The 26814-nt window shown below is 43.4% G+C and overlaps 1 protein-coding gene across 1 annotated transcript in view; it reads right to left on the bottom strand.

The window, feature by feature from the left end:
• Positions 1-26814, bottom strand: part of nek11 (NIMA-related kinase 11) — a 119432-nt gene that overhangs the window by 53746 nt on the left and 38872 nt on the right. The window contains exons 6-10 of the mRNA XM_078171275.1: positions 23717-23843; positions 11945-12094; positions 11289-11367; positions 5985-6055; positions 1075-1197 (exon numbers count right to left, since the gene is read on the bottom strand). Coding sequence (XP_078027401.1) covers positions 1075-1197; positions 5985-6055; positions 11289-11367; positions 11945-12094; positions 23717-23843 — 550 coding nt within the window. The remainder of the gene's footprint in view (positions 1-1074; positions 1198-5984; positions 6056-11288; positions 11368-11944; positions 12095-23716; positions 23844-26814) is intronic.

Raw genomic sequence — 26814 nt, forward strand, 5'->3', positions numbered from 1 at the left:
GGTTGCTCTGACAGTTACTCAGTTTGTTGTCATATCTGAGCAGATTTTGTGACTGCAAATAGTCGCTCAAACCTTTTGAGAATTCGCCCCTCAGAGCTTCATGTTCTCTTTCAACCATCAGCGTTGTGTGAATGGCGCCATGTTGAAGTCGTGTATCAGATATAAAGTCCTGCTGTCGTCTCGTCCTCTAATCTGATCACCATCTGATTGAATCAGCTCAGAGTTCAGACCTGACGACTCTCTGATGAGTCACAGCTGAGTCACACTTTATTACCCAGAAACCAACAGGTCCAACAGCCGCTCAGCGTCACGAAACTCAATTAACACGACAGCTCAGAGGGACCGAAGAAGAAGAGTCTGTCTGAGTCAATCAGCCCATTTTCACACTGTTGCTTCACTCACACTTCCTGAACACACACCAATTACATTTACTCAAGTACTTTCACTTTACTCTGAGTATTTAATTTTCTGCTACATCATACTTCTACTCGTCTACATCAGCAGTAAATATTGTACTTTTTACTGCACTACATTTGTCTGACAGATTTAGTCCCTTCAGATTCAGATTACTGACACAAAATATAATCAACTAAACTGGCAACTGAGAGTTCAACACATAAATCAGCAGAGGTGGAGGAAGTATTCAGATCCTTCACTCAGGTAAAAGTGCCAATACCACTGTGAAAATACATACGTACGTACATATCTCTAGAAATTCAGAATAACAGCTTGTTTTCAGCTTTGTGACGACGACTTTTCAGCTGATCCAGGAGAGGTTTTAAAGACTTTATGTAGCTTAAGAGGGAGAATTTTCTCAACTCATGATCACAAACACTCAACATCAACACATCTGGAGATACATGGTTTTCACTGGACAGGAAGGGGATGAAAAGTAATTAAAGCTGTCAGACAAATGTGGTGCAGTAAAAGTACCACAGTTACCTCTGAGATGAAGAGGAGGAGTCTGCAGATGCATAAAATGGAAATACTCAAGCAAAGTACAAGTGAGACGAGTGCGTGTGTGTGTGTGTGTGTGTGTGGGTGTGTGTGTGTGTGTGTGTGTGTGTGTGTTACCTGAGTCGCTTTGCCTTCTCGTCAGCAGCCTCCAGTTTTCGCAGCCTCATTCTCTCTCTTGGCGTCATCTTGTCAACCTCTGACCTCTCCATTAGTGTCTGTAGGTGAACCTTTGTCTGCCTGCTGACACACACACACACACACACACACACACACACACACACGTCAGTCATCTAAAAATGTCCAATAACCTTGCATAATTCACAAAATATGGACAGCAACTGTATTCACCAAAGCACTGTACTTCATAGGGTTGAGCCAAATACTTGGATGAAATGAGTATCTGGTACAGATGATGTACGAGTATCACACGAGTGATATGTGTCATCATCTGAACTTGTTCCTTGTTTTGGTAGCAATCTGTTACTCCTGTGCTACAACATGATCTGAAGCTCGGTTCTGAGGCTGTTCTGTAAATGCTTTTCTTGGAAGTAGTAAATATCACAACTTCTGGTCAATCCATTTAAATTTCAGGCTCAAAATAACAACTTCTGATGACGACGACGATGAAAACATCAAAATCCAGCACTTGGGCAGTGACTTGCAGCATCAGAAACCAGCAAAAAAAGGCGTCCTTTAACGTCGGCATGATACGCGGCTGGTTGCCGCTATACTTCAACGGCACCCGGGAGCATCAGGGGAAACGCAGCGGGACAAGAACAAAAGTTAAGGCAGCAAAAGTCAGAGTGGGGCGAGCGAGGGGTGGGAGATGAGTCCAACAAACTTTCACCTGAGAGAGCTGTGTTCACTTCCTGTAAGATTCTAAAGCCAAACCCTGTTCTTTTTTTCCTAAACCCAACCATGTGTTTGTTGAAGGAAAAAAAAGGTCAATTTGCAGTGCTTTTATTTTGAAAGAGACTGTATGCAAACTGTACATTTCCTGTGAAAACAGAAGTGTATTTTGAAAACAGACAATGCATGTAACAGGCTGAAGTTGACACGGCGTCCCAGAACGACAACAACCAACACACACAGGGTACCTTGGACGTCATATGTGGACATGTGACGAGGTCACAGTGAGGATGTGTTGCAGAAGGCCCAACCCACTTCTGGCATAAACTCCAAGTGCAGATACAGATAATGGCGTACTCGCTCATCCCTGGTGCTTTCAATTCAGTTCAGTTCAGTTCTGCTTTACTGTCATTTCGTCGTACATTTGTTGTGCAGAGCAGAATGAAAGTTTCTCGGCAGTCTCAGGTGCAAAATACAGAAATAAATATCATCATGAGAGGACACGAACACTAAAACCACCCTTCAGCATTCAAACCACTATAAAAACAAACAGTAGTGATAAAATCAAACACTAAAAACAAACAGTCCGTGAAAGCAATGCAAAAAAATAACATCATTAAAAAGTACTGGTACAGGTGTAAAGATAAAATGTGCCATGTGACGTGTACTAATTAAATTAAGTGTCCAGGACAGATAATGGGGACAAAGTGCAAATCAAATCTCAGCAGCAGAGTCAGGTGGATTCAGCAGCCTGACAGTCTGAGGGAGGAAGCTGTTTATCAGTCCTGTGGTCCTCCTGCACTGTTTGTCTGATGGCAGAGGATCAAAGAGTTTGTGGAGGGGGCGTGACGGATCTTTGACAGTGTTCAGCTCCTTCTGAAGGCGTCGACTCTGAACAGGTCCTGCACAGAGCGTAGGGGGACTCCAGTGAGCTCCTCGGCTCCCCTGACTCCCCTCTGTAAGGCCTCTGTGTCTGCAAAATAACAGCTGGAGGACCAGGTGGTGATGCAGCATGTCAGCACACTCTCAACTGTGGCTCTGTAGAGTGTAGTGAGAATGTTTGGAGAACGTGACGCTCGTTTTAATGTCCTGAGAAAGTTGAGTCTCTGCTGGGTCCGTCTGATCCCAGTGGAGCTCAGTGACCAAGTGTTCCAAGTCACTTGCACTGTACTTGAGGATTTGAATTTTCTCTATACTTTTTTACTCTATTATGTTTATTTGACCAATACGATATACACTTACTGGCCACTTTATTAGGTACACCTGTTCAAATGCTCATTACAAATTGCTAATTATGCTGATCAAACGGAGCATCAGAATGATGAAGAAAGGTGATTGAAGTGACTTTGAACGTGGCATGGTTGTTGGTGCCAGACGGGCTGGTCTGAGTATTTACTGGGATTTTCAGCACAACCATCTCTAGGGTTTACAGAGGATGGTCCCAAAAAGAGCAAATATCCAGTGAGCCAAAATGCCTTGTTGATGCCAGAGGTCAGAGGAGAATGGCCAGACTGGTTCAAGATGATAGAAAGGCAACAGGAAGTCAAATAAGCACTGGTTCCAACCAAGGTGTGCAGAAGAGCATCTCTGAAGCAACAACACCTTGTCCAACCTTGAAGCAGATGGGCTACAGCAGCAGAAGACCACACCAGGTGCCACTCCTGTCAGCTAACAACAGGAAACTGAGGCTACAATTCACCAAAACTGGACAATAGAAGATTGGAAAAACCACATTCAGATGGAAGCATGGATCCATCCTGCCTTGTATCAACGCTTCAGGCTGCTGCTGGTGGTGTAATGGTGTGGGGGAGATTTTCTTAGTACCAACTGAGCATGGTTTAAACACCACAGCCTACCTGAGTATTGTTGCTGAGCGTGTCCATCCCTTTATGACCACAGTGTACCCATCTTCTGATGGCTACTTCCAGCAGGATAACGCACCATGTCACAAAGCTCACATCATCTCAAACATGACAATGAGTTCACTGTACTCCAATGGCCTCCACAGTCACCAGATCTCAGTCCAATAGAGCACCTTTGGGATGTGCTGGAACGGGAGATTCTCATCATGGATCAACTGTGTGATGTCATCATGTCAATATGGACCAACATCTCTGAGGAATGTTTCCAGCACCTTGTTGAATCTGTGACACCAAGAATTAAAAAGGGGGTCCAACCTGGTACCAGCAAGGTGTACCTAATAAAGTGGCCAATTGATTTAATTACCAGTTACTTTACAATAAGCACTTTAAGCTCTACAAATAAAGTTATTATTATTATCATTATCCACCTGTGTTAACTGTCCCCCCTCTCTTATTCTCAGTCAACGTGGCCGCCTGCTCGTACAGAGGAAGTGTCTCACCTGTGTTCTTAAAACCAACCTGCCTGTGTGTGTGTGTGTGTGTGTGCAGCAGACCCAGCAGCAGACAACAATCTGTGAGCAATAACACAATAATTGTGTTTTGATCAGGCTGATTAAACAATTAGAAGCTTCCTCTCTCTTCATACGTCGTGTTAGCTTGTATTTCTGTCTGAATCTTCATTGATCTGGAAACAACACGGTGAAGTCATCGACAGCAAACATATTTAGCAGGTCAGTGGGAATCGAAAAGCTGTTTTCTGCATCGCTGCCGAGATTCAGACCGGCAGAGCAACACAAGTAAATATGACATAAACTCTTAACCTGGACGTCTGTAGGAGGGTCAGAGGAACCCTCCCCCTGGATTTTTTAATTAACAAGCTCTGCTCTGATTTTTTTATGCACTTATTTACATTCATAATAAATGTCTTTATCGTTGAAGAATTGAAACGTGTACCTCAAAAACTGCTGTGATGTAAAAAAATATGTGTGTGTCATCACTCAGGGCAGAAACACACACACACACACACACACTCCGACACACACACACAGTTATATTACAAGGACGAGCTCACATTTAAACACATTACGTTTTCGTCGAGCTCCACATTAGCTGACAGTGATGAATTATTTTTGGGCCCACACTCCAGACACTCAGGGTTAAGCCCTGACAAAATGACCTGACGACACCGATGCCCGTAACCATAGCAACTGACTCTGTCAGGGGGGTGCACCGCGAGAGGGGAGAGAGAGGGAGAGACGCTGTGCTGCTGCCGGAGGAGTCGCTGACTGAGTTTACTCTGAGCGGGGGTCGCTGTTAGAGTCTGAATGTCACTGAGTTGGCAGGAGTGTGTGTGTGTGTGTGTGTGTGTGGGCATGCTTCTGTTTGAATTAAACAATCTATATTTTGGGTTTGCGGGGGGGGGGGGGGGCATCCCGCGGGTCTGGTGAGCAGTACTGAAGATGGATGAGCTGACAGCGAGTGGTGTGTCCACACACACACACAACTGATTAACACTTGGACACATCTCACTGCTCTAATTATAGCAACCACTCACTGAAGAGCGTGTGTGTGTGTGTGTGTGTGTGTGTGTTTGAGAGAGTAGGGACAAAGAAGCATAATGAAGAGGAGGAATGCGCAGAAGAAAATAGGAAGGAGGCAAGAAAAGGCAGAAAGATTAAGATAAAAGAAAAAGAAAGATGAGGAGGAAGAGGAGGAGGAGGAGGAGGAAGCTGAGAAGTAAAAGAAGAAAAACAGAAGGCAATGAATGAGAGGAAAAAAGGAGAGGAAAACTGGAAAACAGGAGGAACAGGAGAAGGTAGAATAAGAGGGGGAGGTGAGTAACATCAAAAAGAAGGAACAGGAGAAAGAGGAAGATGAGGAGGACGAAGAACAAGAAGAAGGCGAGAGAAAGAAAGTGTGAGGAAGAGCAACAGTGGCTGGAAAAGGAGGTCAAAGAAAAAGAAGAGGGGAAATTAGTGGGGGGTGATGAAGGAGGGAGAAGAGAGGAGAGAAAAGAGGAAAGAGGAAAAATTAGGTGGAAGAACAAGATGTGAAAGAGAGGAAGCAGAGGATGAGGAAGAGGAAAGTGAGGTGAATAAGGAAGGAGGAAGAGGAGAAGAAGTTGTATAATGAGGTAAAAAAAAATAACAGCAGGAGGGGAGAGAAACGAGAGGAGGAGAAAGGAGGCGATGCAGGAACAAAAGGAAAGAGGAAGATGAGTAGAGGATGATAAACAGGAAAATGTAATTGAGGTGTATGATGGTGAGGAGGAGTAACAGATATGAGCAAGAGGAGGAGGAGGAAGAGGAGTCTTACATGTTCTTGGCGATGAGTTCAGCATCTTCCTCTCCTCCTGACGACACAAACACAAACCGGTCCTTCATTTTCTGGAGAAACACAGAGACACATTTTGAAACTGATGATTCATGTTTGTGAAACAGACGATTTCAACATCAGAAATCATCTTTATTATTAATCTGAATCATTTAAATGTTCCTCCACATCTGTCCACAACTTCAGTGAAGAAAATAATGAAATAAAATTAGTGTTTTTGATTTTTATTCCTCACAAATCATGAAGTTAAAATGAATAAAATGTCAGTAAATCCGCCGACTGAAAGAAACACGTTGTTCTGCCTGCAGTGAAACATCCTGTTCTAATTCCTGGGTCATCACATAATGTCACTTTGTCACTTCGTCACTTTGTCACTTTGTCACGCCCCTCAGGGGGTGATAATGACGCCGAACGTACCTATTAGCGCCTCGGCTAATGGGCTCAACATGTAAACAGACACAAGATGGCAGCAGCTGTGTTCAGAATGTTTGGGCTTCTGTTTCAACTCATCCTCACTGTGACCTCGTCACATGTCCACGTTTGGTCATGGACTTTCCACGTCCACATATGACGTCCAAGGTACCCTGGGTGTGTTGGTTGTTGACGTTCTGGGACGCCGTGTCAACTTCAGCCTGTTACATGCATTGTCTGTTTTCAAAATACACTTCTGTTTTCACAGGAAATGTACAGTTTGCATACAGTCTCTTTCAAAATAAAAGCACTACATTAGTACAACACTGCAAAGTGATGTTTTTTGACGTGGTTTTAGGAAAAAAGAACAGGGTTTGGCTTAAGAATCTTGCAGGAAGTGAACACCGGCCTCCTGGGTGAACGTTGTTGGTTGTTGGACCCATCCACCGCCCCTCCCACCTGCCTTACTAGGGCTTTTGCCAGCTTAACTTTTGTTGTTATCCAGCCGTGTTTTCCCCTGATGCCCTGATGTGTTGTTAAACCGTAACATCGACCAGCCATGTATCATGCCGACGTGAAAGGATGGCTTCTTTTATCGCTGTCTGACGCCGGAGGTCACTGACCAAGCGCTGGTTTGCCACTACTTGAGAGTGAGACTGGGTTGGATTGACAGCTGTGTGGGCCAATCATTGCGCTCGTGATCAATGGCGCTGCTCACGACTGGTCTGACAGATGAATGGGTGGAGACCCTGGAGATCACTACTGTGCAGACTCTAGGCGTTTCTCAATACCAAGTATGCCAAGTTCGGACTTGCACACTTGGGAGTTCAGACTGGCTGTCAAAAGTCCATACAAGTCCCCTCTCGATGTATCCCCGATGGAACGGGCAAAGCAAGTTCACATCTGGGCATTTGGACTGTACTTGGCTGGACTTTTAATTGATCAGTACTTTGGCTGCAACTGATGATGTTTCACAAGTCTACAAGAACACAGACTGAGAAACGGCTACTGACTCAACATGTGAACAGATACAAGATGGCAGCGGCTGTATTCAGGATGTTTGGGCTTCTTTCTCAGTTCAGGGCGAGGACGTGAAGACAAGTCATCCACCTCTATATACAGTCATTAATCAGACACTATCGTCTTTTTTATCCCATATATTCGTCTTCCGTGTCAAAACCTGGCTGTCTACATTACCCACAATGCACCTCTCCCCTGACAGTTGTGCTGTGAATACAGGTTTGATATGCTGTTAGCAGCTAACCTGTAACCTGCTGTAGAGATGAGCTACGGACTAAAGAGGTCTCACTTCTTCCCGACTCCACACCTCTGAAACTTTTAACCTTTCAAACTTGTACTTTTCAACTGACACTGACTCAAGTGACGTCACCTGAGGACACTTACTACACTCCACACAGCTCCATCCAGAGACTCTACAAGCGATTTACTACTGTTAAAGGTAATCTGCACCACAATCTCTGGCTACTGTTTGTAATCAGTATTGCCAGTGAGAGTGAAAATGAAGCTGTGTCCACTTGGCGTGTAGCCTCTCTACATTTGCATACTCTTGGATACATGTCGCTTACGTTCTGGCACCTGTACCGTCACTACCTTTTAATAAAGTCCTGACCCTTATCTGAGCGCTCTGTGCCAACGTCCTCAACACATTAGAGGAAAATTTAAAAAACCCCGGCAGATGGGCAGAGTCTCTGCAGATAATCACAGTGAGGGTGGGGACTCTAATCAGTGGTGACTGAGAGGGAGTCTATACATCATACAGGAGTTCAATTTAAACCTCATTTCAAAGTATATGAAAAACACTCCGAGGGCCTTGTAGAGACATTTAGCAGCTCTTACTGTGCGGTGTTGTGACTGCACACAGAGTCAGCAGCAGGATGTGAGTGGACGCAATTAGCTGCTGAATCCACCCGGAAGAATTCACTTCTTTCTGTCTGAGCACACCTCCAGACTCCACTTTGTTTTTTGGACATAAAAGCCAACTCCTCTGTGTAACACCTCTCTCTCAATGTTCTTTTACTCCTCTGAGTCTTCCCGTTTCCTTTTCAGCGTGGCGAGGCGGAGCACAGGTCCACTTTCATTAACAGCTGAGGGATGAAAGCTCTGCACCCAGAGTGTGTTTTCATCTGTAGCTGCAGAGTAAATCGGACTTTCACTGGTATTGATGTGAACAGAACTATCAGAGGGAGAAGTGAAGAGGCAAATCATCTACTTTCATAATAAGATAACAGTCTCAGGTTCATATAAATGACACTTTGATTACTCTCCTCACTTTAATGACAGACACACAGGCCTATATGTACAAACCGTTTGGATTTTTGATTTCCTGTTTAATTTCCGGCTGTAATTCATGTGTGTGTTTTGCATGTGAGTTTGGTGACGTTCTCATGATTATTTCCAGGGATACATGAGATCAGTCAGAGTTTTTTCATAACACGTAAGTTATGAAAAAAACATGCTTTATTCTCCCTCAGGTCGGAGTATCTTCCTAGTGTCTGGTCCTCTATCCCGTATGATAAAACCCAAAATGATGAAATCCACTTTGACCAAAACCAATTTTAAGAAACATCCTAACATGTAGATGAGCTCAAGAGAATAAATGAGATAACGGACCAGTCGTCTTCCTCTCTCTTCCTCTCTCTTCCTCTCTCTTCCTCTCTCTGACAGTCACTCTGGTTTCTAAATGTTTTCCCCTCAGCTGAAGAGCCCCTCTCTCCGCTGTGATGCCCCACAGTGCCGCGGCGCAGTAACGAATCCTATCAGCATAATGATATTTCAGCAGAAACCATGGCAACCGAGTCCGTAAGTGTGTTATCTCTCTTCAGGTGCCCCGCGCATCCACACAGGAAGAAGAGCATCCAGCCTGCAGCCGTGATTTATGAAGAACTGTATGACAATAACATCCTGCTCTCACACCAACACACACACACACACACTCTTCATCTGTTAGTGTGTGTGAGAATGAGAGAAAATGCATGAATGTGAGTAATTTCATACCATGGTGTTATGGGTAATGGGCTTTACGTGTGTGTGTGTGTGTGTGTGTGTGTGTGTGTGTTTGTGTGCATGATGCATGAAATGGGTCAGCCTGCAAGCACCCACAAGTACCTTAATACATGGAGTCAAAGTGCTCGCACATGCGTGTGCTGCTGACACACACACTGTACAGATCACAGTCCACCAGCTCTCAGTGCCACCAAGTGGAACTTAACACACACTTCAAACACTTCAGACGCTGTCAAGTCTTAATTAAATGCTGTCGTGATGAGGTATCAATTAACGAGTGGTCACACACTGATGGTCTGACTGCCTCGTGGAAAAACCTCTGAAGTCAGTATTTGGCTGAAGAGAAATACTGCAGGGTGCAGGTGGAGGAACACAAGCTTACTGGTGTTTTACTTTTGAATTCGTTTTGTCAAGAGACGTGTTGAGGATCTCTTGACTGAACTGTTAGATGGTGAAGATAAATGTTTGGCCTTTTGTGTTATTTTATGTTGGCTGTGCTGACAGACAGGCGGCGAGCCACATTTACATGTGGAAACATAGCACCCATGGCTCACCCTCCCTTCTCCACTGGTGAGCCTGGGCTGCTCTGCACAAGTATTAATTTTGTCAATGACCTTTTTTCAGTGACGAAAACAAGAAGAAAATGAGCTAAAAGATCTTGACAATAAAAACTAAGAAGAAAACGGCCGTGCTTGTAATGATCTTCAGATGCCTGATGAGCGACAGGCTGGTAAACTCCAGTAAATAGTCTGCACCAGGATGTTTGGGTTGGTGCGAGTTGCGAGCTGTAATTCAGCAGTAAATAATCAGCCGTGTGTGTCTGACTGTGGATGGTGGAGCTGCTGAATGGATTTGTAGAGTTTGTTAGTTGCAGCGGTGGCTGTTAGCAGCTAGCTCCGCTCGCAGCCTTCACAGCTTCACCCCGCAGGACTCCACTCAGTCCGGACTGGAGAAGGTTTGTGGGTTGATGGTGTTTGACAGGCAGGTAGGAGGCTCAGTTATCTGTGAGTGTAGCTGTGCTGTAAGTAAACAGTCTGAACTCAGATCAGTTTTCTCTGACAGAGATCAAAGATTAGTTTGAATCACCAACTCTGTGAGAGGACACCAGTTTAAACCTCCAGACTAACATGTTGCACATGAAGAAACAAGTTATGTTTCTGCTTCTTAACAGTCACATGGATAAGTCAGAGTTTACAATGAACCTAGGGACAAATCCTAGTTGTCTCACATTAGTTATTTGTTGAGAGCATAAATAGATGTTGAGCTTTTCAAATGATGATCAGTAAGTGTGTGCTCGTAAATCAGCCCTTAAACCTGTCACACACTGCTGGAGACATAACACACATTATTTTATACAACCTGACACCTTGAGTCTCATTTATGATCTATGAATTAACCTCGCTGGATTAGTTTAAAGATTAAAAAAACATATAGAAAACAGAATGACTGACAGGTTTTGAGTTTTCGTCGACTAAAACTATGAGGATTAAAAATGACTAAAATGCGACTAAAACTAATAAACAGTTTAATCTCAAGACTAAATCTAAATGGTTTTCAAAATTAACACTGATCTCAGACGACTGATGTTCTTCACGTTTGGAGCTCAAACTGAAGCAGATGTTTCTCAGCTGTTAAACAGCTGGACTCAAGATAAGCACACTCAGTGCTGTGCTGATTGGTCATCATTGTTATGAGTCATCAAACACAATAACAGCTGAAGCTCTCCTCTCAAACATCACACAGCTCTTCACACAACAAATTCTCCACATTAAACATCAGAACACGACGTCAGCTCTTATCATATTCGGGCAGGAACATGTTCACGTGTTTACAGTGTTCAAAGAGTCCAACCTTCATGTTCCCCTCCATGAACTTGGTCTTGAGAAGTTCTGCAGCAGAAGGTCTGGATGCTGGTTGTTTCTGCAGCATCCTGGTTCACAGAGACAAAACAGTGGGTCAGTGTCGATGAAGAGTTCAACAAGCAGAGAAATATTTTTATGTATATAAATATCAAAGCAGCCTCACAGAGCATCATGTCTGGAGACAGTTTCATTGCTAATGTTTAATTATTAACGTAGTGCAGTTTGATATTTCACACAGACCTTTTCTTTGCATATCAAACATTGTCTCTGTGTTTTATGTGAAGCAGCAGACCTGCACACAGTGTATTCATTTTTAACATCAACACTATAAAGAACTGATGATCAGAAAACTCTTTGATTGGTCAAAAACCTGGGTTCACATCCATGAAAAACTAAAGCCACATGAAGTGCATTTTATCCTCCTGCAGACATGATAGTGAACTCGTCACAGTAACATGAGACGGAAGTGTATAAGTCAGCCCATCTGTTCCTCCTCTGAGGAGAACTTAATTATCATCACTGCCATTCCTCCTGTGTGCTCAGTAATTATCTGTATTTGCATATTAATAAGTCGGAGTTTGTCTTACTAAAAGGAGACAAACCCTCAGTGACGTCTCAGAGAAGCTGGCGTGGCGTCCTCCTCACCTCTGCATGACAGAGTTCAGATCCTCTGAGTATCCACTGGGCAGCGTCGGGGTTTCTCCCTCCACAATCTTCATCACCACAGACAGGAAGTTTGGACCCTGGAAGGCGTGAGTCAGGGAGCACATCTCATAGAGGAGGCAGCCCAGAGCCCTGCAACAACACACACACACACTTTTAAACTCCATTAAAGAGCAGCCATCTCTTCTCCTTGAGTCAGCTTGTTTTTAACATCATGACCAACAGTCCGTCGCTCCTTCCCGCCATCAACCTCTGCTACGTTTCACTGCACCTGTTTTTAAAACAGTCTGCAGTGCTGGTCGATCCAGATCTGTGTGGTTTGGATGAATGGATGAGGGCAGCAGCAGCAGCTGGCTGATCTGAGGTCTAATTTAAATGCAGTGAAGCCTCTCAGTCTTGTTCACACTCTGAGTGAAAACTATTTCCTCTGTTAAACTATGAAGATTAAAGACGGTAGCTGACGGAGGAGAGGCTTCTCAGAACTGTCACAACATTTCTGATGGAAAACAAAACAGAGAAACTCTACTTTAGTTCATTCTGTTCCTGTGATATGAGCACAGGTGTGGACTCGAGTCACATGACTTCAATAAATTTGATGACTTCAGGCTGCTGTCAGCCCTAGAGTCATCTCCTCTGGTCTGAATCAGGGACTCATGTTGTGCCAAAGTTGTATAATTGCCTAGAGTTGGTTCGTGTTCTCACGGCAGCATTTACAAGAGGACCAGATCAAATGCCTTGTGTGAGAAAGCTGCTCTTGATTGGTCAGAATTTCCATGTGGGAAAAATCCAGGAAGTAAAGCAAACATTGAAGAAGAGTACACTTGCAAGATAAATGTGACACTTTCTAATGTCACAATGGAGGGACAACTACGCAGGTTGATTTTAGCGCTGCTCATCGTGGACTATATTGCTGTCATTGTTCATTTTAGTCAAACCATACAGTTTGAAAACGAGGCGCGGCTCCAACTAGAAAACAATGTTTTGATGCATTGGATGTGCTGAATGTGCATATTAAGGCAGTACAGGAGGAGGTGCACATTAATAATCCTCCAGGACTGTAACATGCTCATGTTTAACCCAAACAATGTGTCATGTGACTGCAGTTGCTTCACATCCAGGTCGGAACACCTTCTCACCACAAACCAACCGCACCAGAGTTCCTTTGGAACCGGACTGAGACCACCTCTTCAAGAAGGTCTCGGTCTGGTTGTTTTGGTGTGTTCACACCTGCACAAACGAACTGCACTGAGGGGACAAACCAACGTGGATTCCATTGAACTGAACCAAACAGGGCAGGTGTGAAAGCAGCCTCAGATTTAACTTGATAAAATCAAAAAAAAAAAGTTAAAGTCGACGTGGACTTTAACACCGATGACTTGTGACTTCACTTGGACTCGAGTCTGTTGACTTAAAAGTACTTGACACTTATCCCCTAACCCAAAGATTAAAAAGTGTGCCACAAATCAATTCATTTCCCTTCATTTCATGAATCAACTAACATTATCCACACTTAACTACCCCAGATGATCCACTTTGTTTGAAATACTCTGAAAGCATCCTGTTATGTTGCAAAAGAGAACCAAAAAGAACTAATGTCACGTTACTGAGCGTCAGGTAGGAGAAATTATACTAAAGAAAATTTTGATCATGTACAAAAACTACGACACTTAACAAACCAATCACCAGAATAAATGTTAGCTTTGTATGTTTTTGCAAACTGCAGATACATTACATTTGTATATTATGTAGTGGATATGTTGAAACTTTACACTCCAAAGAAGCAGTACGTAACATGTGGTTTGGTTTAGGTAAAAAACAACTGCTTCTCATGGCACTATCCTGGCTGGAAATACAGTGACGGGTCCTTTAAATACCCACGTTTCATGGCTAAAAACCAGCTGGAAATGGCAGCAATATCTCACTAAAAAACAACAGGTTTTGTTGGTCTTTGACAGCCCTGCAGTGGTCTGTAGCTTCCAGCCGCCTTCCACCATCCCCTCCAGCTCTGGACCACAACATCACCTCATAGACTACGTTGCTTTACAAACTGATACCCATGAAGCACACAAATGTAATGTATCTGTGCTTTGCAGAAACATACAGTGGCTTTGCAGGCTACAGTCACAGCTCTTAAACCTGCCTCAAGATCTCTGATTGGTTGATTGTTTTTCCAAACAGGTAAACAGCCCTCTGTGAGTAAACAGATGATTTTAATACCTGAACAATCAGTGATCAGCTGAGATTTCTGGTTCCAGAGGAGTAACAGTGCAGATGTTTCTGAGATAAAACAGAGAAGTCTGTTTGTATTTCCTTTCTTTCTCAGTTTCTGTTGTCTTCACTATGTTTGTTCAGTTAATTAAGGACCTGCTTCACTTTCTGCCGCCTCCTCTCTAATTACCTCCGTCTGTTTATTAGCACAGTAAGCAGCAGCAGAACAACATCCATCAGCCCAGTAACAGTAACAGTTAGTGAACCTGCAGCTGTTCTTTACTAATTATCTGCATGAACAAACACCAGATATATCATTCAATAATTACTAATTAACTACATCTTTCTGTTGCATTATTAAGGCTTTAACATGCATCCATCAGTTTATTAGTAATCGCTGATTCATGCTAATTACTTATATCTGAAAATCATGTCATACTAACAGGGTCATGTGGGGTCTGCAGGCAGCAGGGTCATTATAGCCACAATATCAAACATAAATACTAACGTTATTTCTGCTGCTGGAGCTGAGGAGTTATATATAAGTGTAAGTAAACAAACACTAAATCCACTATAACATGTATTAGATAATGAAAAATGAAACAGTGGAGCTGGGAGACCCTCCTGCAGCTTCCTGTCAGCTACAACACAGAGAGGGTTGTGTGTAAGACTAGGACAGGGTGTTGGTGTTGCTCCACTGTGTAAGATCTGTGAATGGAAACACAACCAACACACATTTGACAGCATCACCCAGATCTGATCCCTGACCACTCATCCACCCCTGATGAACTGGTTACTCATCACAACAATGGATTAAACAACATTCTCAACTGTCTTGCTCCAGTGAAAACATGGTCTGTTACCTTCCCAACTCCGGTCCATCAAAGCTAAATGTCGTCAACTGGAGCGAATCCATTGAAAATCTGGTCTCGCTGTTCACAAAGAACGATACGTAACTCACCTGTTACGCTATAAGGACTCAATCGCCCAAACCAAGTCAAATTACTACTCCGGCCTGATCTGCTCCAATGAAGGTAACACCAAGACTCTGTTTTCACTCCTCAACAAAATTCTCCAACTCCCTGACTCTCTGCCCCCCCACCTGTACTCACATGACACCTGGACCTCCCTTATGCACTTCTTCACTGCCAAAATCACAAAATCCACCAGCACTTAAGTACTGGTTCTCTACCTCTCTCCTCCTCTGCAGAGAATCATTAAAACTGCAGATAAAATCACCACCTCCCCCACTACCAGCCCTGAACAACATCTTCACCTCACGTTGTCTGCACAAGTCACACAACATCCTCATCCAAGACTCTTTCCACCCTGCCCATCACCTTTTTGAACTGTTGCCCTCTGGCAGAAGATACAGATCCATCAAAACACGCACCACACGATTCCTGGACACTTTTTACCCCACAGCCATAACCGCACTGAACAATGAACTCAAAAACCGTGCAGTGTAGACAATACAGCACTTTCATGTTTTTATGTGCAATATATTACTATTTTTAAAAGTAAATGGTCACTTTTTTTAAATGAAATCTACCTCTATGCACACATTGGCACTGTAAATGGCACTTTTGACTTTTGATTTGTTTTGATTTGACTGATTGGTTGACTGTGTGAATGTGTGTTGGAATGTATGGAAGGACGTATTCTTTTATATTTATTATTACTTTCTTTTTAGCTATGAGGCCACATCCTGATTGTGCAATGAAATTTCGTTGTAAATTCTTTTACAATGACAAATAAAGTATTTAAGTCTAAGTCTCCTCTGAACTTCTCCCCCACTGTCAGCCTTTCTCCAGTTTCCAACTCCCTTACGCATCTGAAATCTCTGACCTCATCTGCAAATCCAAGCCTTCCACTTGTCTCGATCTGGTCAAATCCTGCCTCTCCTCTCTGCTGCTCTTCTTCTCCGCCATCATCCATTCCTCACTTAACACTGGCGTTGTTCCTACTCTCTTCAAAACTGCAGCCGTCACCCCACTATTGAAAAAACCTGGTCTAGATCCAAACAACTACAATGATCTTCGCCCCATCTCTAACCTACCCTTCATTTCCAAAATTCTTGAAAAGACGGTCGCAACTCCACTCTCACCTTACTCAATAAAACCTCTACAAACAATTGCAGTCTGGTTTCCGCCCTTCCCATAGCACAGAAACTGCTCTCCTGAAAATCACCACCGGTCTCCTCATGGCAGCTGATTACGGTTTACACACTATTCTCATCCTCCTTGATCTGAGTGCAGCCTTTGACACTATTTCTCACACCATCCTCCTCAATAGACTATCCTCCATTGGCATCTGTCACACACAGACACACACACACACACACACACACACACACACACACACACACACACACACACACCCCGGACTGGTTTCAACTCAAGTCCTTCAGTTCCCAGCCCTCCCCCATTACTTCAGGTGTGCCCCAAGGCTCTGTCCTAGGGCCCCTTCTCTTCATTATCTATCTCCTCCCACTTGGCAATATTTTCCGTAAATGAAACATCTATTTCCACTGCTTTGCGGATGACACCCAGCTCTACCTCTCCACTTAACCAAACTCCACCCTCCCACCCTCCTCCCTTACCACCTGTCTTTCTGAAATTAAATCCTGGCTCAACTCAACAGCGATAAAACAGAGATCCTCCTCGTGGGCACGAAATCTAAACTAATCTAATCTACTAATCTACATCTAAAGTTGACAGTTCCTCCCTCCAAATTAACAGCTCCTCTGTTTCTCCTTCCCCTCAGGTTAAGAGTCTGGGTGTCAATCCTCCACAGCACCCTATCCTTCCACTCTCATGTCAATAATATTTTCACCTCTGCAACATTAATCGTCTCCGCCCTTCCCTCAGCCCCCACACCACTTCTATTCTTGTCCATAGCCTTGTCACCTCCCACATCGACTACTGCAGTTCTCTCCTCTTTGGTCTCCCTCACAGGTCCCTCCATAAGCTTCAAATGGTCCAAAACTCCGCTGCTTGTGTCGTCACCCAAACCCCCTCATTCCACCACATCACCCCTGCCCTCCAGCAACTTCACTGGCTTCCGGTTAAATCTAGGATTCAATTCAAATTTCTCTTTTACACGTTCAAGGCCATCCATAACCTCGCCCTTCCATATTTGTCCGATCTCCTCCACGTTGCCACCTCCTCCCACTCCCTCCGATCCTCCTCCTCCATCCACCTCTCTGTCCCCTCCGCCTGCCTCAGAGCTTTCTGCTGCTCTGCTCCTCAACTCAGGAACTCACTCCCACCTGACATCCGCAACACATCCGACTTTCTTCCACTGTTTAAATCCAGACTCAAAACTCAGCTGTTCAAATTACTTTACTTATTAGTTTCTTCTGTGTTGTTGTCTGTCCTTGTTGTTATTCATTTCTTTGTTTACTATTGTACAGTGACCTTGAGTGTTTTGAAAGGCGCTTTTCAAATAAAATGTATTCTTCTTATTTTTATCACTTAAAGCCAACAGCACAGTAAGTGAGGGATGATGGGAAATGAACCTCAAGAGAGTGATGCACAGAGGGGGGAGGGGTCCTGCATCACCCCACATTGATTTCAAAATGATTTCATTGCTATCACCAAGCGTCCGTGATCACAACTGCATCCATAGCAACGTTATTTATCGTATCAACCAGGAAGACTGTCTTTATTCTTTATCTATTCACAATTCTCTCTCTATCCCACCGCCTCCACCAAACAGCTGACTGTGGGTGTTTCCTCTCCTGGTTAGCCAGTCAGACTTTGCCAAACTTTAAATCTGTTCTCCTCTCTGCTCCTGTCAGCATCATTGTAGGCAGAATGGTCGCACCCTCCTCCACCTCATCACCTCCAGTCATCTTATCCAGAGCTGAGGATGAGCTCATCAAAAGCCCACTCCTCTTCACATCCAGATCCTCAGCTCCCTCTTCATCTCATCATCACCACCACCTGTTCTACTACGTCTTTACCACCCTCCTGGAATATATGACATCACGATCGGGGTCTAATCGCTAGGGCTGTCCCGAATGCCATTTTTTAACATTCGGACCTTCGGCAGAATTTATAATGAATATTCAAATATTCCTTCACGGCGGGGGGGACTCCGGGGGTTTTTCGGACCTAATTGTATTGCACAGTAGCGACCGGATCTTTGCTCTCAAACCGCAAAAAAATGTGATGGCACAACAGTCTCCTTCAGTACATTATTCTGTGCTTTCTTTTGATTTTCACATTGGCTAGACTTCATCCTGTTTAGTTTGTCTTCTGATTAAATGGGAACTGTTGAAACAAGTTGTAGGAAGCCTCTGCAAGTAACTGGTTGCTGGCAGACACTCTGTGCTGCAATAAAATGGTTAATCAGCAGTGCCGTGCACTGTAGAGCCGATGTGCTGCTGGTTCTGCCGGCCTGAATAGAATATAATGTCTACTGTTGTGTGTACAGCCTTTATAGACTGAGCTGAGTAGTGATGCGCGGGTCAACCCGTAACCCGCGGGACCCGCAGATGGACCTGCAGGTCGGGCAGCAGTGATCGTCTGTTAAATCGGTCTGTAAATGATATTTTGACATTATTGGCTATTACTGTCATGGCATCCGAAGGTACTGATGCGTTGAGCAGGTGACAGTCCGCGGCCGTTTTCAAAACACACTTGTGTCACGCACTCCAAAAGAAACTTGTTGAAACTTTAAACAATAATTTATTGTACAAAACGGGGGAAACAAAAGTTGACAAAAACGGTTCCATAATTCATATTAAATTCAAAAGCTAACGAAAAAACAGCTACAAGTTAGAGGGAATAGTGATAAAGTGGTAAAACTTGGCATTGATCCACAGCCTCAGACGGATGCGCTCAAGCGTGACGTGCACACAAGCTCCGTTGGTAGGATACTATATTTTCACATTTTTAACAATGCAATTTAAAAGTTTTGATTTTTATTCATAACCTACATTTACCAACAACAAAAAGACTACATTTAGCACCAAAAAATATGTAAAAAAAAAAAAAAAGGTAAATAAAAAAACGAATATCGAATACCAAATTTTCATAATGAATACCTACCCATAGAAACAAATATTCGAATATCGGAATATTTGGGTACAGCCCTACTAATCGCCAAAGATTTTTCACATTTCTCATACTTTTGCTCACATGTAAATAAATGAATATTTTCTCTCAGAATGAGTCTCTCCTGATCGAACATCAAACGGGCTGCAGCTGACAGGTCTTTCCTCTTTTTCCCTACATCTTTGTTTTTCATTTCTAGTAGTAGTTCTTTGGCCCTCAAGGTGGGGCGGCCCATATGGCATTTGCCAGAATCCCTCAATGGCCAGTCTGAGCCTGGTTAGGTTTATGTTATAGCTGGAAAAACATTATACTTTGCCTTAAAATACCTGGCTTTTGTGCCACAGTCGCTGCTGGAAAATGCTGCTGATGACTCTGTAAAAAACACCAAGTTTTGGAGTTTGTTGGTCTCAAACTGTGGTCTGCAGCGTGGCAAGCGTCTCACCTAGATGTCACACCATCCACCATCCACCAGCCCCTCCTCCTCCCATTGACAAAGTCACTTCATATACTAGTAATCTGAATTACATCCTTTAGGAAACGTTGATATAATATGTATGAAACATACAATCTTAAATGATATCTGTGGTTTGCAGAAACGCCAATGCCAACATTTTTTACCTGCAACTGGGCTGTGCAACGAGAGTATAAACAGAACCATGACTGTTGTGTACCGTTACACCTCCACATGTCAGCGGCAACTACTTTATAAGACAATAATAAATCAGATGTTGAGTTTACAAACTGTTCTGCTGCTGTGTAGACAAAAGACGAAGAGATACAGCCTTAAAGTTTGACTAATTTTTAAAGGTAACTTTTATATGACGCTTTGTTGAAGTAGTTTTGATCATTATTATAATTCTCAATTATCAGACCAACTGTTCCCCTCGTGGCCCCGCCCCCCTCTCTGATTGGCTACCTGTATAATGTACAGGTTTACATAATGAAGACGGAGCGAGTCAAAGATCAGTAAAACTTCAAAGTATTAATCACGCAGCACGTTAATGAAATGTTTCCCTGTAAGGTGATGACCTTCATGTGAAACTGAAGTTTGAGCAGCAACAACTTCAGAATGAAAGTGAAGATACCTTCATCACCTTCTGCTGCTAATTACCTCCTCATCATCATCATCATCATCCTCCTCTCTGATCTGTTCTTCACTAATTACAACAGCTGACCTCCTGCCAACACTCGTGTGTGTGTGTGTGTGTGTGTGTGTGTGTGTGTGTTAGCGAAGGTGGACTCTTCTCTCGTTAAAAGACGTGATTAAAATGACTTTTGACCTCTCGCCTCTGCTGGTTAAAGTTCAGCTGCCACAGTCGATGTTCAGTCTGTTTGTCAGACGAGACGAGGACGCTTTTTGCTGACAGCAGCTCATGAATAAATCAGACCAGAGTTTGTGTTGTAAAAAATATTCTCAGCAGCAACAAAATGTTTTTGTGAAATAAAACACTAATGTAAACATGGAGGTTTCAGAGCTGCAGCACAGAGAGCACCAGGTCCCATTAATACAGGAGCACATCACAGTTTACGAGGTAGCAGAGATGTAAATACAGAATCTGCTCTAAAGCCAAGCTCAGAATTTTTCTGTATAAATGTAAAATATAGTATCTTCCTGTATATTTAAGTTCCTAAAATAAACAATAGTCTAATAATAAAGCAATTAATTACGTGCATGTTTATTTACACCGAATAGTTTCTGCTTTGTGTCTAATGAACACGTGGCCTGCTGTATGATCTGCACTGTAAATGTGTTGCTGTGCAGCAGCGTTCACTGAAAAGCTTTCTTGCTGTGTTTTCTGTCAGACCAATCTGAGGCTGTGGTTTATAACTATTATGGGATGCAACCTCGGTCTGGTCTGTTAAACACAATAAACCATCAGCAGTCCACTGTGTGCTGATGTTTTTATTGTTTCTCTGCAAAGAGCCTTAAAAACATGTTTCTGTTTCCTCCGAGAACCGTCACCTTATCGTGGTGGAGGAGTTTGAGTGCCCAAATGACCCTAGGAGCTGTGCTGTCGGGGGCATTTTGCCCCTGGTAGGGTTTCCCATGGCAGATTGGTTCTGGGCGAAGGGTCAGACGAAGAACCCAAAGGACCCTTCATGATGGATATTAACAAGGACTCGTGTACCCGGCCCGGAGGGTTACCGGGGCCCGGCCCTGGAGCCAGGCCTGGGGTTTGGGCCCATGGGCGAGCGCCTGGTGGCCTGGCCGGGCCCAGCCCGAACTGAACTAGTTCCAGCTCTGGAACCCAAGTCTTTGAGAGGGGTTGGACTCTCTCCTTTGCTGGAGTTGCTCCGGGTGAAAAGCGGAGGGCCGGGGTGGGCTTTCTGACAGCCCCCAGACTCTCTGCCTGTACGTCAGGGTTCACCCCAGTAGATGAAAGGGTTGCTTCCCTGCGCCTTCGGGTCGGGGAACAGGTCCTGACTGTTGTCTGCGCTTCTGCACCGAACAGCAGTTCAGAGTACCCGCCCTTTTTGGAGTCCCTGGGACGGGTGCTGGACAGTGCCCCGACCGGGGACTCCACTGTTCTGCTGGGGGACTTCAACGCTCATGTAGGCAATGACAGCAGGACCTGGAGGGGCGTGATTGGGGGTAACGGCCTGCCCGATCTGAACCCGAGTGGTGTTCAGTTATTGGACTTCTGTGCGGGTCTCAGTTTGGCCATAACGAACACCATGTTCAAACATAAGGATGTCCCAAGAATTCTGATTCCACCTGTTAGAGTTCTTTCATACATCAGCTGCTGAAGGTTTCTGACCGACTGCATCAGGATAATTCAGGTCAACTGTTTGACAAGTGCTCAAAATCAGAGCTTCAGGCGTGTCAACCCTGCAGGTGACAACACATTCTCACTGCGACCTCGTCACATATCCACATTCAGTCATGGACTTTTCACATCGAGAGACGACGTCCAAAGTACCCTGGGTGTGTTGGCTGTTGACGTTCTGGGACGTTCACAGGAAATGTACAGTTTGCATACAGTCTCTTTTAAAACAAACGCGGTAAAACACCAAAAATTGTTTTCCCTTAAACATCACACACACATGGTTGGGTTTAGGAAAAAAGAACAAGGTTTGGCTTTACAGTCTTACAGTAACTGAGCGCTGGCCTCCTGGGTCAAAGTTGGTATTTTTTGGACCCATCAATCACCCCTCCCACCTGCCTGACTCAGACTTTAATTTTTGTCCCACTGCGTTATCCCCTGATACTGCCGGGCACCATAAAACAGTAACGGCAACTGACCATGTATCGTGCTGATGTAATAGAATGAATTTTTTCATCGTCTGACACTGGAAGTCACTGACCAAAAGCCGGATTATGACGACTTCAGAGGGAGGCCAGGGGGCTCATGATGGCATCACTGTTGGTCAGGTTACAGTCTGACATTTTTTTGGCTATGTGTAATGAGGTCCTTAAGTCCAGAATGAGGTGGTGATGCACATGAAGCTGTTTTGCAGGTGACAAAAAGAACAGACAGAGAACAGAAGAAGAACTTTTACTGTTAGTTACAACAGCAAAAGTTCAGCTGGCGTTTGCTAACCACCATCCAGTGGATGACTGACAGCTTTCCACAGACTGTTTACCTGCAGGCAACCAAAGCCAGAGAGTCTGCGTACATATGCAGCTATCTACACAGACTGTGTTGAGGTCACAGATCTCTGACTCACAGACATTTACAAGTTTTCTACATCAGGCTAGATAAGTTTTAAACCTTTCTAGAGGTGTTTGAACAGTCAGGTTTCCTGAGTGCAGACGGGGTCAGCTGACAGTCTGCAGGAGCACATGAGCTGACACATAACATAGAAACTGTAATCATCAGTTTTACAGAGCACAAAACTTTACTAAGCAGACAGGTTCATCTTCACTCTGTCTTCTAACTCCCCTCTTCTTCCTCTTATCTTCCTTCATCAGTATCATATCAGCTGTTTTCACTTCAACTGTGTTTCAGTTGTCGTCCTGCCTGTCAGCACACTGACGTCTCTGCTGTCAGAGATCAGACTCATCTCGTTCTTTCATGAGTCATTTCTACATGTTTAACTCTGTCAGCTGTGTCCTGAAATTCACTGTAAAATGAACAAACATCTGCAGCCTCACCATCAGTCTCCAGAGGAAACGCTCATCCAACTCACATCTCAGATCCCAGTCCGTCAGTAACACGTCTCTAAACTGCAGACCACGGTCGGCTCAAATTTGTTTCCTTCCTGCAGCAACAAAAACTAAATGAATTCCTGCTCTCCACCTGCAGCAGTCCATCCATCCTTCCCATGATGCACCTGTGCAGCCTCCAGCTCCCAACCAATCCCATCAGAGGAAAACAAGCTCTACTGGTTCTAAAAACAAAAACTAATTTCTTACAGAAAGTCCTGGAGTCAGAGAGTGTCAAGAGACGCAGCCGCACATTGTGGTTTTGGTGTTTTCATGAGATTCACTGACAATAAGAAAAATATAATAATATAACATCAGATGTTGTGTAACGTTTACCAGATGTCAGACTTGGAGTCGTAGCCCTGGTGGTTCAGCACCTCTGGGCTCATGTAGAACGGAGTACCGGTGAAGGTGGTGGCGAGGTCACATGATCCCATCAGCAGGCAGGAAACTCCAAAATCACCTAGAAGAGATGAGAAACAACAGGCTCATTAAAATCTAAAGGGTTCAATCAATCAATCAATCAATCATTTATTTGTTTGTTAAATGGAACTATACAAAATACAACTCCAGTGAAATGTGATTGTGTGATTATCTGTAGTATTTTTGTTGTATGTTTTTATTTTGTGAAGCACTTTGTGTTGCATTGTTAATATATGAAAAGTGCTATATAAATAAAGTTTGATTTGATTTGATTTGATTCCATCAGCTCCTTTAACTTAATTAACTTTAACGTAATTTAGTCCTTTTTAGCATATTGCTACATGGTTGGCTGCTGCTTTGTAATCGTCCATGTTTCCGGATGGTTCTGGTGATCTGTGGTCTCTGGTTGTGGAATGATTTAACTGTCATCACATCCCAACAAGACGGCCTCATGGTCGCTCCTCCTGAACACGAGCAGTGCTGCTCTACAGCCACCTCTGCGTATCGCAGTGATCCACGGCAGGAACAGGACAGCACCTCACATTCCCACTGTCACACCAGTCCTTCTTCACTGTAACACACACTCCGCTCTCTCCTCTGCTCTCAGATCAGCATATAGTTACAGAGTCACCTGCCCAGGATTTAGCCAAGTTTTAGTGAATCAAAGGATGATATAGTTCCTGATATCCTGTTGGAAACTGATGTGACAGTTTATTTTCAATGTCTGCACAATAACTAGCAGGATGCTAGTTCGGCTGGAGCCATCTTCTCCATCTTTTCCTCGATGTTTACTGATGTTTACATTTGAAATCCCCAACCTAGCAGAGGTCCGCAGGAGGAGAGTTTACAGACTGATGAGTGCATGTCCTCATCCTGATGAGTGACTCGCAGCCACACACCATCATCGTCCGAAGCCAAACACAAAAAGCACCACCAAGACTTACAAAATAAACACAAGAGCCTGTATTTAGCCAAAATTTACAGGTAGTCCAAATTTAGCAGACTGACAGAGAGGCCACAGGAAATGTCTGCACCTACGTCATAAAAAGTCATAAAGGGTTCATCCTCTGGAGAGCAGGAACATGATCTACTCTGCCACATCTCACATTATATTTTTTACTTGACTACATTTATCTGATAACTTTAGTTACTTTACAGACTCAGATTATTAATACAAAATATAAAATAATCAAAATGAGCTGAGTTGCAACATTAAAGTGATGAACACAATAATTCATCAATAATTAGAATCCTATTATATAATGTATATTGTTCTGAAATGAGTCACTCTGCATGAAGTGATTATTAGGGTCCGGGCAGCTAAGCTGCCAGGACACTACTGTAATCCTAGGTATTCTTCTTCTTCTTCTTTCTTCTTCCGAGGAAATCATACTTCCCATGGGTGAAAACTCACCAAACTTCGCACAAAGGTCCAGTCTCATGCCAGATATCCTCAGCTGTAAACTCAAGCCAATAGTCCTGATGGTGGCGCTACAGCAAGCGTCTAAAGTTCAAAACTTTGAAAATTCAAAACAAATCAACCATACGTGCTACAACTTCACAACTTTCATCAAACTGTAGCCCCAATACTGAAGAAACTTTTGTACATTTAAACCTATTAAAATTATGAAGTTCATCACTCTGTTTTTTTTCAAAAACTGTAAAACTTCTTAAACCTATCTCCTCCCACAGTTTTTGCTCAATTGACACCAAACTTGCTACAGAGCATCTTCAGACTGTCCTACACAAACTATGTTTCTCAGATTTCTCAGATTCTCAAAATTGAGCCTACAGTGCATCAAAATGTTTCACTGTAAACGGTACTGTAAACATACACATGCAAATTCTTGCTAAATAAATCTTCAATGTTCTTGAAAAAAAGACAAAATTCTAGAGTCATGGTAGATGATGTGTGGCAGATTTCAGAATTTTATCTCAAAAACTGAATTTTTGACAGCATTTTGAATTTTGAATGTGAACAATTGGAGTCAATGTAAAAATGGCAATTTTAAACATCAGTTTTTCACTTATGGAGCAAATCAATCATTGTTACAAACAAATTACCAACATCTCCATGCTGTCTAGATGCAATATGTGTATTTTCAGATTTTTGTTTTGATAACTGAATTTTTTACAGTGGTTTGAAATCTGCTTTTCCATGCATGGATGGCTGCTAAACCTGCACGTCTGGCTTAGTCAGTTTGTGAAGCTACACATGAATTGTCACTGACTAATTAGCTCAGTGAGATAGAAATTGATTCTTAGTCTCAGAGGTTGTGAGTTTAAGCCTCAGCTGATGCAAAAGGCAGATTGTGTTGCTAAATTCCTAAATGTCTTCCAATTCTTCTGCTTGTTGCTCAGAATTGCCTAAAAATGCCCAGACCCGACACATCGCTGCACAGCAGCTATAATTACTTTTACTTTTGGTACTTTGAGTATATTTTGAGCCTTATAATTTTGTTCTTAAGTGAGGTTTTATATGGAGGACTTTTACTTATAAAATGAGTCTATGCTGTGGTATTAATATTTTTACTAAAGTAAAAGAGTCTTTCTCCCATCACTGACATCAGAGGACCAAACACAGACACTGATTAAAGAGCCTTTCTTTCAGCCCGTCCTGCTGAAGAACAGAAGCTGAGAGTTAAAGAACAGAAGCTGAGAGTTAAAGAACAGAAGCTGAGAGTAAACGGCTGTCTGGACAGAGGTGTGAGGAAGGTGTGCAGCTCAGAGACAGACAACAGGTGTAAACACAGACACAGATTAAAGGAGCAGAGAAAAGAGCCAGGAGCTATGTGCCTCTTTTGTCTCTCTTTCATCTCTTTAGAAAGACACAGATGTAGTCTCTCGTGCTGCCTTGTGGTTTGTAATTTGTACTCAGTTGTACATGTCGTTTAATAAAATGCTTCAAGACTTGTTGCCTCTCCTCCTCTCACCTCGTTCAATACTGTCCTGTCTCACCTGTACGACTTGTTGTCCTGTCTGATAATGGAGTACATGAAGCAAAGCTCTCG

The sequence above is a fragment of the Epinephelus lanceolatus genome, chromosome 10, assembly GCF_041903045.1.
Source record: "Epinephelus lanceolatus isolate andai-2023 chromosome 10, ASM4190304v1, whole genome shotgun sequence".
Lineage (NCBI taxonomy): Eukaryota > Metazoa > Chordata > Actinopteri > Perciformes > Serranidae > Epinephelus > Epinephelus lanceolatus.